At 45.8% G+C, this 13,219-nt stretch overlaps 1 protein-coding gene across 5 annotated transcripts in view; it reads left to right on the top strand.

Moving 5' to 3' along the window:
• The window catches only part of ANKS1B (ankyrin repeat and sterile alpha motif domain containing 1B), a 158,698-nt gene that overhangs the window by 110,866 nt on the left and 34,613 nt on the right, over positions 1-13,219 (top strand). For all 5 annotated transcript variants that reach the window (XM_073649897.1, XM_073649899.1, XM_073649896.1 and 2 more), the window contains one exon: positions 578-649. In XM_073649897.1, coding sequence (XP_073505998.1) covers positions 578-649 — 72 coding nt within the window. The remainder of the gene's footprint in view (positions 1-577; positions 650-13,219) is intronic.

Here is a 13,219-nt window from a genome sequence, read left to right as displayed (position 1 = left end):
GGTCTTTCCTCTTCACTTATGACATACCGGTATGTCAGTTCTGTAGACTATACAATTGGGGAGATTTATAAAAACTAGTGCACAAGAAAAATGGAAAGTTTTCCATAGCAACCGATCAGGTTGCTGATGTCATTTGCAGTAAAAAAATAAAAATAACATCTGCAATCGGATTGGTCATCATGGACCGCTGCACTGTTTTAAACTGTACTAGTTTTGTTTTTTTTTGTCTTTTTTATTTGATAAATCTCCCCCATATATCTTTCCCCCTGCAAAATAATTTCAATGGAGCAAGGAAACTAATATTGAAATTCGATTTGGTTTGTGCTGTAGTTGACTTGCTGACTGGCAGGGCTGATTGATATTTTGTAATTACAGCGTGATGTGAGATGTTGTATTTAAACATTTTTTTTAAGTCTTGTTGTTAATCAGTGGATTTTCTCCAGTGGTTGCGTCATTCCATTCACCATATTTATTTCGAAATATATTGAAGTGCTTCGCACTTTGTCTTACACGGACGACTCCATTATATGTTGTTTTGCATGGTTTCATCATCCATCTAAATTTGTTTCTTTTTTAGTATTTAGGATCAATGCTGATAAAGGAATTGAGAGGAACAGAGTCAACACAAGATGCCTGCTCAAAAATGAGGGTAGGTATCTATTACTTACTACTACTACTTACTACTAAAACTTTATATTTTTTTCTTGCAACTCATATTTGCAATGCCAAATGATGATTGAAAATTTACATAATTTAAAAAATTGTTTTTAGAGTGGTTGCTTTATTGGTGTCAGTTTTGGGTCAAATAGACTTTCTGATCTTTTCTTATTCCATTTATTTATGAGAGGTGAAGTGACAAAAAACAGGAATTACGCCATTTAAAGCCTTTCTTTTAGTTTCGATGTCCACCATCTGGAATAAATATTGTGATATTTTATTAGTTTGGACGCAATGATGACAAATGTGTTAATTTTATTACATTTTTTAAATTTTGCTATTAATGTTTTGAGGAAAGTGTTTGTGTTTTGAACATATAAACACGTGTATCGTGTGGGCTTCAGCTCGTGGATACGCACAGGCACAGGGATTTTATATCAAAACAGAATAAAGTTTATTGACTTTGATAAACTTTACAGTTCCAAAATGAAAACAGCCTTTCTTCAGCACAAATGAATAACATAACAGTCATCTCACTGGGTAAAGGAAAGTCAACCAAAAGGTCTAGACAACTTGATGTTACAGGAAACTCTCAGGCCGTAGTACAGACTATCCACCAGCTCTGTCTTTCCCCTGCCTCAGCATACTACTCCCACCTTAGCTAGACCAAGTGTATTTTATTAGGCCAATAAGACCCCGACTGGAGTATGGGAGCGACCTTTCCCACCCTAGCTCTTTTGATCACTCCTAAATCCCGGACCCAAAATCCAGTCAAAATAAAGCTATCTTAGTAACACATACCTGTCATCCAGGGCCTTACCTCCTGCTTTCTCACAATATATATATGTACAGTGGTGTGAAAAAGTGTTTCCCCCCTTCCTGATTTCTTATTCTTTTGCATGTTTGTCTCACTTAAATGTTTCAGATCACAAAACAAATTTAAATATTAGACAAAGATAACACAAGTAAACACAAAAGGCAGTTTTTAAATGAAGGTGTTTATTATTAAGGGAAAAAGAAATCCAACCTACAGGACCCTGTGTGAAAAAGTGATTGCCCCCTAAACCTAATAACTGGTTGGGCCCTTATCAGCAACAACTGCAATCGAGAGTTTGCGATAACTGGCAATGAGTATTTTACAAAGCTCTGGAGGAATTTTAGCCCACTCATCGAACAGATGGTCGGACCTTCTCCTTCAGGATTTTTTGGTAGACAGCAGAATTCATGATTCTATTTACCACAGCAAGTCTTCCAGGTCCCGAAGCAGTAAAACAGCCCCAAACTATCACACTACAACCACAATATTTTACTGTTGGTATGATGTTCCTTTTCTGAAATGCTGTGTTACTTATATGCCAGATTTAATGGGACATAAACCTTTCAAAAAGTTCAACTTTTGTCTTGTAATTCCACAGAGTATTCTCCCAAAAGTCTTAGTGATTATCAAGATGGTTTCTGGCAAAACTGAGACGAGACTTTATGTTCTTTTTTGCTCAGCAGTGGTTTTTGTCTTTGAACTCTGCAATGCATGCCACTTTTGCCCAGTCTCTTTCTTATGGTGGAGTCATGAACACTGACCTTAAATGAGGCAACTGAGGCCTGCAGTTCTTTGGATGTTGTTGTGAGGTCTTTTGTGATCTCTTGAATGAGTCGTCACTGCGTCCTTGGGGTAATTTTGGTCGGCCAGCCATTCATGGGAAGATTCACCAGTGTTCCATGTTTTTGCCATTTGTGGATAATGGCTATCACTGTGGTTCACTGGAGTCCCAAAGCTTTAGAAATGGCTTTATAACCTTTTCCAGACTGATAGATCTAAATTACTTTGTTTCTCATTTTTTCCTGAATTTCTTTGGATCGCAGCATGATGTTTAGCTTTTGAGGATCTTTTGGTCTACTTCACTTTGTCAGGCAGGTCCTATTTAAGTGATTTCTTGATTGAGAACAGGTGTGGCAGTAATCAGGCCTGTGTGTGGCTAGGGAAATTGAACTCAGCTTCCCAAAGATGTGATAAACCAAAGTCAATTTATGTTCTAAGGGGGGTCAATCACTTTTTCACACAGGGCCCTGTAGGTTTGGATTTCTTTTTCTTGTAATAATAAAGACCTTCATTTAAAAACTGCATTTTGTGTTTACTTGTGTTATCTTTGTCTAATATTTAAATTTATTTTGTAATCGACAAACATGCAAAAGAATAAGAAATCAGGAAGGGGGCAAACACTTTTTCACACCACTGTATTTTACATTTTTTATTAGTTCTCCATGGATGCTTTAGCCTATAATAGATTGATCGCTTATAAAATACATAGCAGTACTGTAATATCACGTTCTATTGTAAAATTTACCATCCATAAATTGGAGTATAAACATGATACAAACAGAATCCCTCAGTAGGACCGTGGCTGCCATAACAATACAATCCGCAACCCATGAACAAATCTCTTCTCCAACAGTTTAAATGCTGCTGTCACAAATGACCGAGGCAGCTAACTGATTAAACTGCTGCGATAGAAGCTGGCTCTGATCGAAGCAGGTATACTCGTGTGCGAGCTGTATGACTAAGTGCACACATCCGCCATAAATGTAGGGTAGATGTTTTTAAGGGGTCAAAAGCATTACCTTCCCAATTTTTGGTTCAATTTTTTCCCATCTCGGGCAGCCCATTTAATACAGCAGTCATATTTTGCACGGCACATCCCCAGTTTATGCACAAGATATGCACCTGACAACGTTGACTTTTTAGGCTGCATAAATAATGAGATAAAAAATTTGGTGGAAGATCACTGCCCTGTTTATATACAGTAGGTCAATGATCGTGAATGAGTATTTGATGGTTATCGGCATTGTAAATATTTGGCACACTATAAATACTGCAAAGAGAATACCCCTATGTTCAAAATATGGACATAGCGTCAATATATCATAATTTAGCACATATAGATCCCATAAAATAGATAACAATCACTTATATAATGAAAAGTGACACTAGACCTGCATATAGCATATAAGATTCCAAACCATAAAGGAATTAAACAAACAGTGATAAGGAGAATAGAGGTAACGTTACCTGTAGTGCACCACACCAGGGATCCGCCACACCCAACGCGCGTTTCACAAGGGAATGCACCCTGGACGAAGCATTTCCTTGCGAAACGCGCGTTGGGTGTGGTGTACTACAGGTAATGTTGCCTCTATTCCCCTTATCATTGTTTGTTTAATCCCTTTATGGTTTGGGATCTTATATGCAGGTCTGGTGTGACTATGTGCTAAATTATGATATATTGACACTATGTCCGTATTTTGAACATAGGGGTATTCTCTTTGTAGTATTTATAGTGTGCCAAATATTTACTTTACCAGGTGTTCCCACCCCATCTTGTGATATTCTTTGTTATACTGATTGAATAATTTTTATGATTTCTAAATAAAGATATGTTTAGCCCTTATTAAGAAGTTCCTTTTTTTTGGTGTTGTATGTTTGTACTTCTTTTCTGGCTATTTTGATTGTGGATTAAGGATTTTTTTTTGGGGGGGTTATCGGCATTGGTAAAAGATCCAATCAGCTAGGGATAGCTTTAGACTGAATTAAAACCTGGTCCGAGTATGAACCGCAATGTCCTGACCCAAACTCAACAACCTCATAGGGAAGTATGAAGCTTTTGAGTGTGGCTAGGAAGACCGGAAGCTACTCAGGACATTGTGGCCCGTACAATTTTTCACGGGTGTCTAATTTTGGCCTTAGTGCTCTTTTTTGATTGTCTTGGGTTTGTAAACTTCATCCTCATTCCACCTGGCAAAACGCCCAAAATTGATAAAAAAAAGCCCATGTAATGCAAATTTGCGTAATCCATGCCTACTTTGAGGGCCGCGTCTCAGTAGTTTGAGCAATTATGCATTTTCTGCAGCTCGAATTATTTTGCTATTGTGTATAATATGAACCCATCTGAATATATCCTGTATTGCATGCATGGTGTGTTGTACCTTTTGGAGTATTGTTGGATTTGTCAGAAAAGTATGAATTGTGTTCTCACTTTTTACTGGAACTGAACTAGCACAATTATCATTACAAAGCAAATAGAAAATAAACCTGCAGGGAGCCATTTATTTTCCTTGACTGCTGAAATCAGTTGATATTTTGCTCATTATTAGTAGAATTTTGTTGCTGGGGAAATAGTTGATTTATTTTGCACTGAGATGAATATAAAGGGAACATGTAGGAATACTCCACCAACAAGAAGTTGTATCCCATGGCACACTATTTGCTATGTTCAGGGGTGTATAATGGGTGCAGGGGTTGTAGTCGAACCCAGATCCTAAAGTCTGGAGACTTTTGGCCCATATGAGAAGACCAGTATTATTAAAGACCAGTTATAGTTGGGGGCCCTGTTGGAGGTTTTGCATTGGGGTCCATAAGCTTCACGTTACACCACTGGCTATGTTGTTTCTCCTTCTAATATGGGTCAGTACGATGTTCCTGAATCCACTTTTGACCCACGGTAATACAGTTGAGTTAGATCTGGCCTAGGGTTCTTTAACTTTTAGGCAAGGTACAACATTTATGTGTACAAGAAACTAATTTAGGAAAGATTTGTGTCGCATGTACCCCAGAAACTGTGTGCCAGGAAGGAACATGCGCCAAGGTGCCAAGAAGGCATCAAGTTTTAGTCATTTTGTCCTATGTGAAGAACGACCTACCTATGATGACTTGTGCCTTCAGTAATTGTCTCATACATGGCCTTCTTCATGTCCTGTAGCAAGAGAAAAGTGGAAAATAACACCATTAGAGTTGGCATGCGCCAAGCTTCTTGCATGAAAGCTCTGGGCAAAGAGAACATAAGTGGGAGAGTAACACCCAGTTTTGTTCAGAATATTTTTCTAAGATGATTATGATCACTGAAGGGGAACTCTGCTAAAAACGGGAGGATTCCATCAAGACCATAACACCATAACCTCACAGTCTTATGTTTGGACCCCCAACTAACACACTTTGATAGCCTACGTTCAAGAAATTCCATCAGTTGAAATATGGCACAATAGCTGCTCAGTCATAGGCTTGTGGTAAGCTAGCCCCCTTTTATGTCATAGATGGAGAAGGGGCCTGGCATGGCCATTAAAATAAGTAATCCTAGAATGTTAGAGTTGGAAGGGACCTCCAGGGTCATTGTGTCCAACCCCCTCCTCAATGCAGGATTCACTAAACCACCTCAGACAGATGTCTTTCCAGCCTCTATGTGAAGACTTCCATTGAAGGAGAACTCACCACCTCTCGTAGCCACCTGTTCCACTCATTGATCACCCTCACTGTCAAAAAGTTATGTCTGATATCTAATCTGTATCTTCTCGCTTTCAGTTTCATTCCATTGCTTCTCGTGTTTCCATGTGCAAATGAGAATAAGGATGATCCCTCTACACTGTGACAGCCCTTCAGATATTTGTAGACAGCTATTAAGTCTCTTTTTTTCAAGCTAAACATTCCCAGATCCTTTAACCATTCCCCGTAGGACATAGTTTACAGTCCGCTCACCATCCTGGTATCTCTTCTCTGAACTTGCTCCAGTTTTTCCATGTCTTTTTTTTAAAATGTAGTGCCCAGAACTGGACACAGTATTCCAGATCAACCAGCCCCCTTCACACATGAGTCAGGTCATGTGCTGGCAGAGGAAAAGCTGTCCTATGTCGAGCAAGGGACAGGAAAGCGATGAAACCGTGACCCAAGATGGAGCAGCTTCTGTAGAAACAGGATTATATTAGTAGGTTATATTACTTACTAGATAAAGCCTATTTACCGTAACTATATTTTTATTCGAGAACCTACAAAATATCAAATATCCACTAAAAAATGAACAAAAAAATAGATAATTTTATTGAATATATAATATATATATATATAAAAAAAAAAAATACGGGGGGGGGGCAACAAAGAACCAAAGTTCATGAAAAAGCTTCAGCTAAGGGGGCAACATTCATGGCCAGTACAAGGTCTATGTGTAATACAGGTTGTAGACTGAAAATACATATAAATGCATTATATAACAGATAGACCTTGTACTGACCATGAATGTTGCCCCCTTATCTGATGCTTTTTTCATGAACTTCGGTTCTTCGTTGATCCCCCCCCCCCCCAAATTTTATGATTTTTTTTTTCTATCTGATGTATTCAATAAAATTATGTATTTTCTATAAATTTTTGAGTGACTATTCATTGTTTTGTAGGTTGTCAAATAAAAATATAAGAATTTACTGATATAAATATGATACTTAGTGGATATGCTAAATGACGATAGCCTTCATTTAGGATATTCACTAAAGTAAATTTTTATCAATTGTAGGTTAATATAATTTTTATTTGGCCAGAAAAACTATTAAAAGCATAGGATATGCAGACCCCCTATAATACCTTGACTACATAAATAAGTGGGGTGGCCACATGGGCTAAGATATTTAGATATGGGGCTAGGAAAGCAAACTGAATTTATTCCCCAGTTGAAAAAGAAGCCCTTGCTACAACCTCTTCATTCATGTAACGTAGATGTAGCATTTAATATTTGTCCCCGGAGCTGTGATTGATGGGTTTTTGGCTCATAGTACTCCTCTTCCAAATATAAATGCATTTTTAATAATTCCAGTCTCTTTGGTTGCTATGTGACGCGCCCCCTGGGCCATGTTCAGGGGATACCCGGAGCCGGATCTGTATGGGGGTAGTAGTCCTTGTGGCGGTGACCCGGTCCGTGCCCAGGGTGTCAAACTAAGTGTGTGGCAGTCTTTGTAGATGTTGTTAAGTGTCGACTACGCCACCCGTTGAGTGCGGCTTTGAAGCCGCCGCTGCAGAGCAGTCCGCTGAGGCCGGTGGTATATGTGCAGCAGTGATGGTATAACCCCCAACGGGAGGGGTATGGCCTCAGGGCAGCAGGTGTGGATGATGGGGGTTGTGATGGTGCAGTAAGGAGAGGCAGAGTCAGGAGATGCAGTTTCAGGGTTTTTACTCACTGATGTTGCTTTTAGTCACTCTGGCCTTGAGTGACCACCCGAGCCGTGCTGCGTCCACCAGGTCCTGGACTCGGCCAACCCCCAGGCAATTCCGGAGCGTGGTCCTGAGCTCCTTTCTGACTCTCCCTTCCTCTGGCCGTTCCCACCAGGGATCCACTTTTGGCCGGCTCCCTCGGGTCTCTTGGTGGTCAAGCCTCCTCTGGGCTCCCTGACCCTATTCTTGGTGTGCCTTTCTAGTGGATTTGGTGAGGGTCGCGGCAGATCCTGACCACGACCTCCGGTTCCTGGCTAAGGTTTACTTCTGCCTCTGCCAGCTTGGGTTCCGGTACCCGTGTCCGCCAACCCTTCACCCTTCTGTCCTTATTCTGGGATCTTGGGGTTCCTTCTGACTCTTTCTCTGGGTCCTTCCTCTCTGGAGCTGGGCCCAGCCGGAGCCACAGCTCCCTGTCAGCCCTCCTGGCTGAGCTCCTCTGCTCTGCTTCTCCTCAGGCTGAACTCCCCCTGATCTAAGATGGTGCCCACCTTATATACTCCCTCTATGTGTGAGCCCAGGTGACCAGCACCCAATGGGCTCCTAGCTTTACCCAGACTGCTCCCCCTATCTGCCCCTACACTACTGGGATGTTCCACCCCCCCTCCCACTCCAGCCAGGGACAGACGCTGTCGTACCTGCACATATACTGGTGGGAGTACCGTTGTTCTGTCCCCCGGAAATGGGATGTATGTAGTGCATGCAGCCTACTAAGCTCAGTTCCACACTCCATCCTTACCCGGGAGTGGAATACCACACCTCTGGCTTGAGGTGTAATACCCCTGTAGCAGCCGAATCCTCAGGGTGCTACATTCCCCCCTGGTAAATCACAGCACGTCCTCGGGCTGTAAAAGAATAAAAACATCCACAAACATACAAATTTTTTTCAAAAACATCATAAACATATAAAACATTATATATATCATCAGCAGCAATAAACTCTTCATATAAAAACTTTTCATAGTAAACATTCTTGTTCCTCCGGCCACGGTGCAACTTGTGACCGGGTAAGTGCAACAGTCTCTTGTAGAAAAAAAACAACAGTTTCCTATAAAACCGGTAGGGGGCGCCTTAGAAAGCGCAACTATATACAAGGGGAGGTATGGCCGCTCTCAGTCCTCGACCAGTGGGGAAAAGGAATGGCTGTTCACAGTCCTCAGCCTGTGGGGAGATGGGACACACTGGAACAGTTCACACTTGTCCCAACGGGGAACTCATTTTAATTAAGCAGCATGGCATATACCCTTACGGGTAACTATTTTACAGTTTCAGTTCACCTCTTAATGGTGACGATGCCCTCCTGCTCCTTCCTGAGGGTAGGCTTCAGACCCGTCCGGGTCCTCTTGTCCTTCCTCACACCGCAGCTCCTCCTCAGTCAGGCGATGTACATGAAGGGCATAGGGTCCTTTGGCACACTGGTGCCGGGTAAAGGTGACCTCATCACCCAGGTAAAGGTCACGACCTCTGTGTCCCTCCGGTAGGTGGGACTCGACATCTCTTCTGGTCACGAAGACGTCGCCGGGGGTGTGATGGTCTCTGATGAAGCCCCAACCGTGCTGCAACTGGAATTTAATTACAGTCCCGGTGGCACGGGGACCGTGGGCTGCACGGGGGTTCCTTCGGGTCCGGCTTTTCTGCTCTGCACTTTTTATTTGCAGCCGCTGCTCACGGACCCGCCTCTCTCGCCTTTCTCTGTCAAAGACCTCTAGCTGCTGCCGGCAGCACTCCGCACGCTCAGCTGCGGCCGCCCGGGTCTCTTGGGTGAACCCGATGAGGTCTTCTCCTGTGGGGTCCCACGCAAACTGCGCTTCCTCCAACGAGAGTGGGGTGATCTTGGCGGGCGCCGGAGCCGGGATCAGGGGCTCATCCAGGGGTCTTTCTTTCCGGAGTCGGGGATGGTGGTACTCCGGTGGCCACACAGGGGGCTGCCCATCCGGGCAAGTGTGCTGGGCAAATAGGTCTTCACCCAGGTGTGGCGCTGTGGACGTTGAGGGCGCGGTGGTGGTAGCGGCGCCCGGGTTCACCAGGCCTTGCGACCAGGCCTGGGGCACCCTGAAGGTGAAGGGCACCGTGAAGACGGCGGCGCCCAGGGTTACTTGGCCCAGCGACCAGGCCGGTGACTCAGTGGAGGTAGAGGGCGCTGTGGGTACTGCGGCGCCCGGGGGTACTCGGCCCTGCGACCAGGCCGGTGGCGTCTCCTGCTTGGCCGCGCTCAGGGTTGAGGCGCGTGACGTCACAAGAGGCGTGGCCGCGGCCCCTGCTTGAGGCCTAGTCTGGAGCGGTAGCGGAGCGGCAACGGGCACGATCGGTGGGATTTCGGGCTCTGCGACGGGGAGCGGGGGTAGGCTTACGGTAGCCGGGCTTGGGGTAGTGACGTCCCCTTTACTTGCCTCCGTATCTTCAGCTCCCTCTGTGGCGTCGTCTCCGGCCTCAGTCCCTTCTGCATCCTCTTCAGGGGCAGGCGTGCTCCTCGTTGCGGGTGGTGTGCTTCGCTGGCTGGTTCCTGCCTGCAGGGCCATCTCTCTGCTCCATGTGGCCAGTACGTCTCGCTGCACTCGGGCCATCCTCTGAGCCAAGCCCTCCAGTGCGGTCCGTGCATGCTCCTGATCTCTGGGGAGCTGCGCCAGGATCTCCACCAGGCCTTCTGGGGTTGTCGCTTGCAACAGGCTCCTGACCGCTGGGTCGGTGCTGCCTGCCTCCCCCTCCATCTCCGGGTACGACTCCTCCAGACTCCTCCAAGCTGCTCCCATCTTCTCTCTTTTGTTTTCTCTCCGCCCCCATTGAGGGCGGTCCTGGGGCAACTTGGTGATTGTCAGTTCCAGGGGCAGACCCCCCACGCTGATGGACATCTCAAGCATCACAGTCTCTACTCGTGGGGGCGGTCTCCGTTTTTGGCGCCATTCTTGGTCCTGGCCCACGATGGGAGGTGGCCTCTTGCCACCCTCTGGCACGCCCATAATGGCGTCCGCTCTGCCAAGGCGGGAAATCTTCTCAGATGGCGGGAACCGCTTCCCAATGGCGGGAAACTCTGTGGATGGCGGGAAAAGACTGCAGATGGCGGGCAAACGGCGGGAAATGATCCGAGATGGCGTCCGATGGCGGGGACCCTCCGGAATTGGCGGGAGACTTCTTTTTACGGTAAATATGAACTTTTCTTCAGGCACGCAGTACCCGGTGGTTGCGGGCACGTTATCCTGCCGACTACGCCAAAAGTTGACGCGCCCCCTGGGCCATGTTCAAGGGATACCCGGAGCCGGATCTGTATGGGGGTAGTAGTCCTTGTGGCAGTGACCCGGTCCGTGCCCACGGTGTCAAACTAAGTGTGTGGCAGTCTTTGTAGATGTTGTTAAGTGTCGACTACGCCACCTGTTGAGTGCGGCTTTGAAGCCGCCGCTGCAGAGCAGTCCGCTGAGGCCGGTGGTATATGTGCAGCAGTGATGGTATAACCCCCAACGGGAGGGGTATGGCCTCAGGGCAGCAGGTGTGGATGATGGGGGTTGTGATGGTGCAGTAAGGAGAGGCAGAGTCAGGAGATGCAGTTTCAGGGTTTTTACTCACTGATGTTGCTTTTAGTCACTCTGGCCTTGAGTGACCACCCGAGCCGTGCTGCGTCCACCAGGTCCTGGACTCGGCCAACCCCCAGGCAATTCCGGAGCGTGGTCCTGAGCTCCTTTCTGACTCTCCCTTCCTCTGGCCGTTCCCACCAGGGATCCACTTTTGGCCGGCTCCCTCGGGTCTCTTGGTGGTCAAGCCTCCTCTGGGCTCCCTGACCCTATTCTTGGTGTGCCTTTCTAGTGGATTTGGTGAGGGTTGCGGCAGATCCTGACCACGACCTCCGGTTCCTGGCTAAGGTTTACTTCTGCCTCTGCCAGCTTGGGTTCCGGTACCCGTGTCCGCCAACCCTTCACCCTTCTGTCCTTATTCTGGGATCTTGGGGTTCCTTCTGACTCTTTCTCTGGGTCCTTCCTCTCTGGAGCTGGGCCCAGCCGGAGCCACAGCTCCCTGTCAGCCCTCCTGGCTGAGCTCCTCTGCTCTGCTTCTCCTCAGGCTGAACTCCCCCTGATCTAAGATGGTGCCCACCTTATATACTCCCTCTATGTGTGAGCCCAGGTGACCAGCACCCAATGGGCTCCTAGCTTTACCCAGACTGCTCCCCCTATCTGCCCCTACACTACTGGGATGTTCCACCCCCCCTCCCACTCCAGCCAGGGACAGACGCTGTCGTACCTGCACATATACTGGTGGGAGTACCGTTGTTCTGTCCCCCGGAAATGGGATGTATGTAGTGCATGCAGCCTACTAAGCTCAGTTCCACACTCCATCCTTACCCGGGAGTGGAATACCACACCTCTGGCTTGAGGTGTAATACCCCTGTAGCAGCCGAATCCTCAGGGTGCTACATATGCAATAACTCAGGATTTTTGGTAGCGGATGACCTGATTTCTATTTTGATGGATTGACAACTGTGTTGTGTTTCGCACCTTCTTCTGCTCTTTTCGAAAAAATAAGGTGTGAAAACAAAACATCAAAGGTCATCTGTGAAGATGAAAGCCACAAATATTAAACTATTCTTAAACATCACACAAAGTTATACTTATAGTTTTAAAAAAAAGCTAAGGACCCCGCGATGCCCGGATTTGTTATAATAATAGCCAAAAGGGTCCCATCATCAGTGACAGCTACGCTCAGAGTGCCATGCAGAGTGCTCCAACAAACGGTGACCATAATGCCCCCGAGGGACCCTTCATGTAAATATTAGGAAGTCGATTAGAAACGAGGTGAGATCATTGTGATAAAACTTTCCTTAAGTTTTTGGTATAGAATCTGCTTGGTTGCCCCTTGATCGTTGTCATGGCCGGGTGTACATAAAGGACAGAAGTCCCCGAAACATCATACAAATTGTCCTCCTGTCCTATTTTAGGAGCTGGTATTATCCAGGCTTGGAGTCACACTCTATGTGACTGCAGACTTGTGAATCCTCTCAGCGTGCACACTGCGCAATGCCAAGATTCTCTGATGCCGGCGGTGGGAGCGGGTGGATGTATGACCTTAAATATGCTCTTTGCATAAATGTGGTCTCATGCCGACTAGACGTGTGCAGCATCACTCAATCGAAGTGAATTTTGTGATGCCGGACAAGTCTAGTCGGAATGTGGCTTGAACTATGCAAATTGCATAATTGTAACCGCCACTCCTAATGCCGGTACCAGAGAATCCCTACTGTGCGAGCTCTGAGCATTCACAAGTCCACAGTCACCTAGAGTGACTGCAGACTTCATCCTCAAGCCTACACAACCCCTTTAATCCCCGACACACAAAGACTGGCATTTTGTATGCTAGTCTTGATGAAGTGTACGCTGGAGTAAGATGCGCCAAGAGACGTGTGTCACTTTTGAGACGTAAATTATGATGAATTTAGTGTGCGTACTGGCCTAGTTCTGCACACTTTTCAAAACGATGGTGGAGCTGACCACAAGTGGTGGAAAAATGCCAACTACGAGTTGCAGAATGATTTTGCAAAATTTCAAGCAGTTTTATGACAGAAAA

This window comes from Phyllobates terribilis, unplaced genomic scaffold (genome assembly GCF_046119375.1).
Source record: "Phyllobates terribilis strain yellow unplaced genomic scaffold, ASM4611937v1 Scaffold_10__3_contigs__length_209671492, whole genome shotgun sequence".
NCBI lineage: Eukaryota > Metazoa > Chordata > Amphibia > Anura > Dendrobatidae > Phyllobates > Phyllobates terribilis.
Note: the sequence above shows the minus strand (reverse complement) of the source record. Positions and strands in the feature narration are given on the sequence as shown.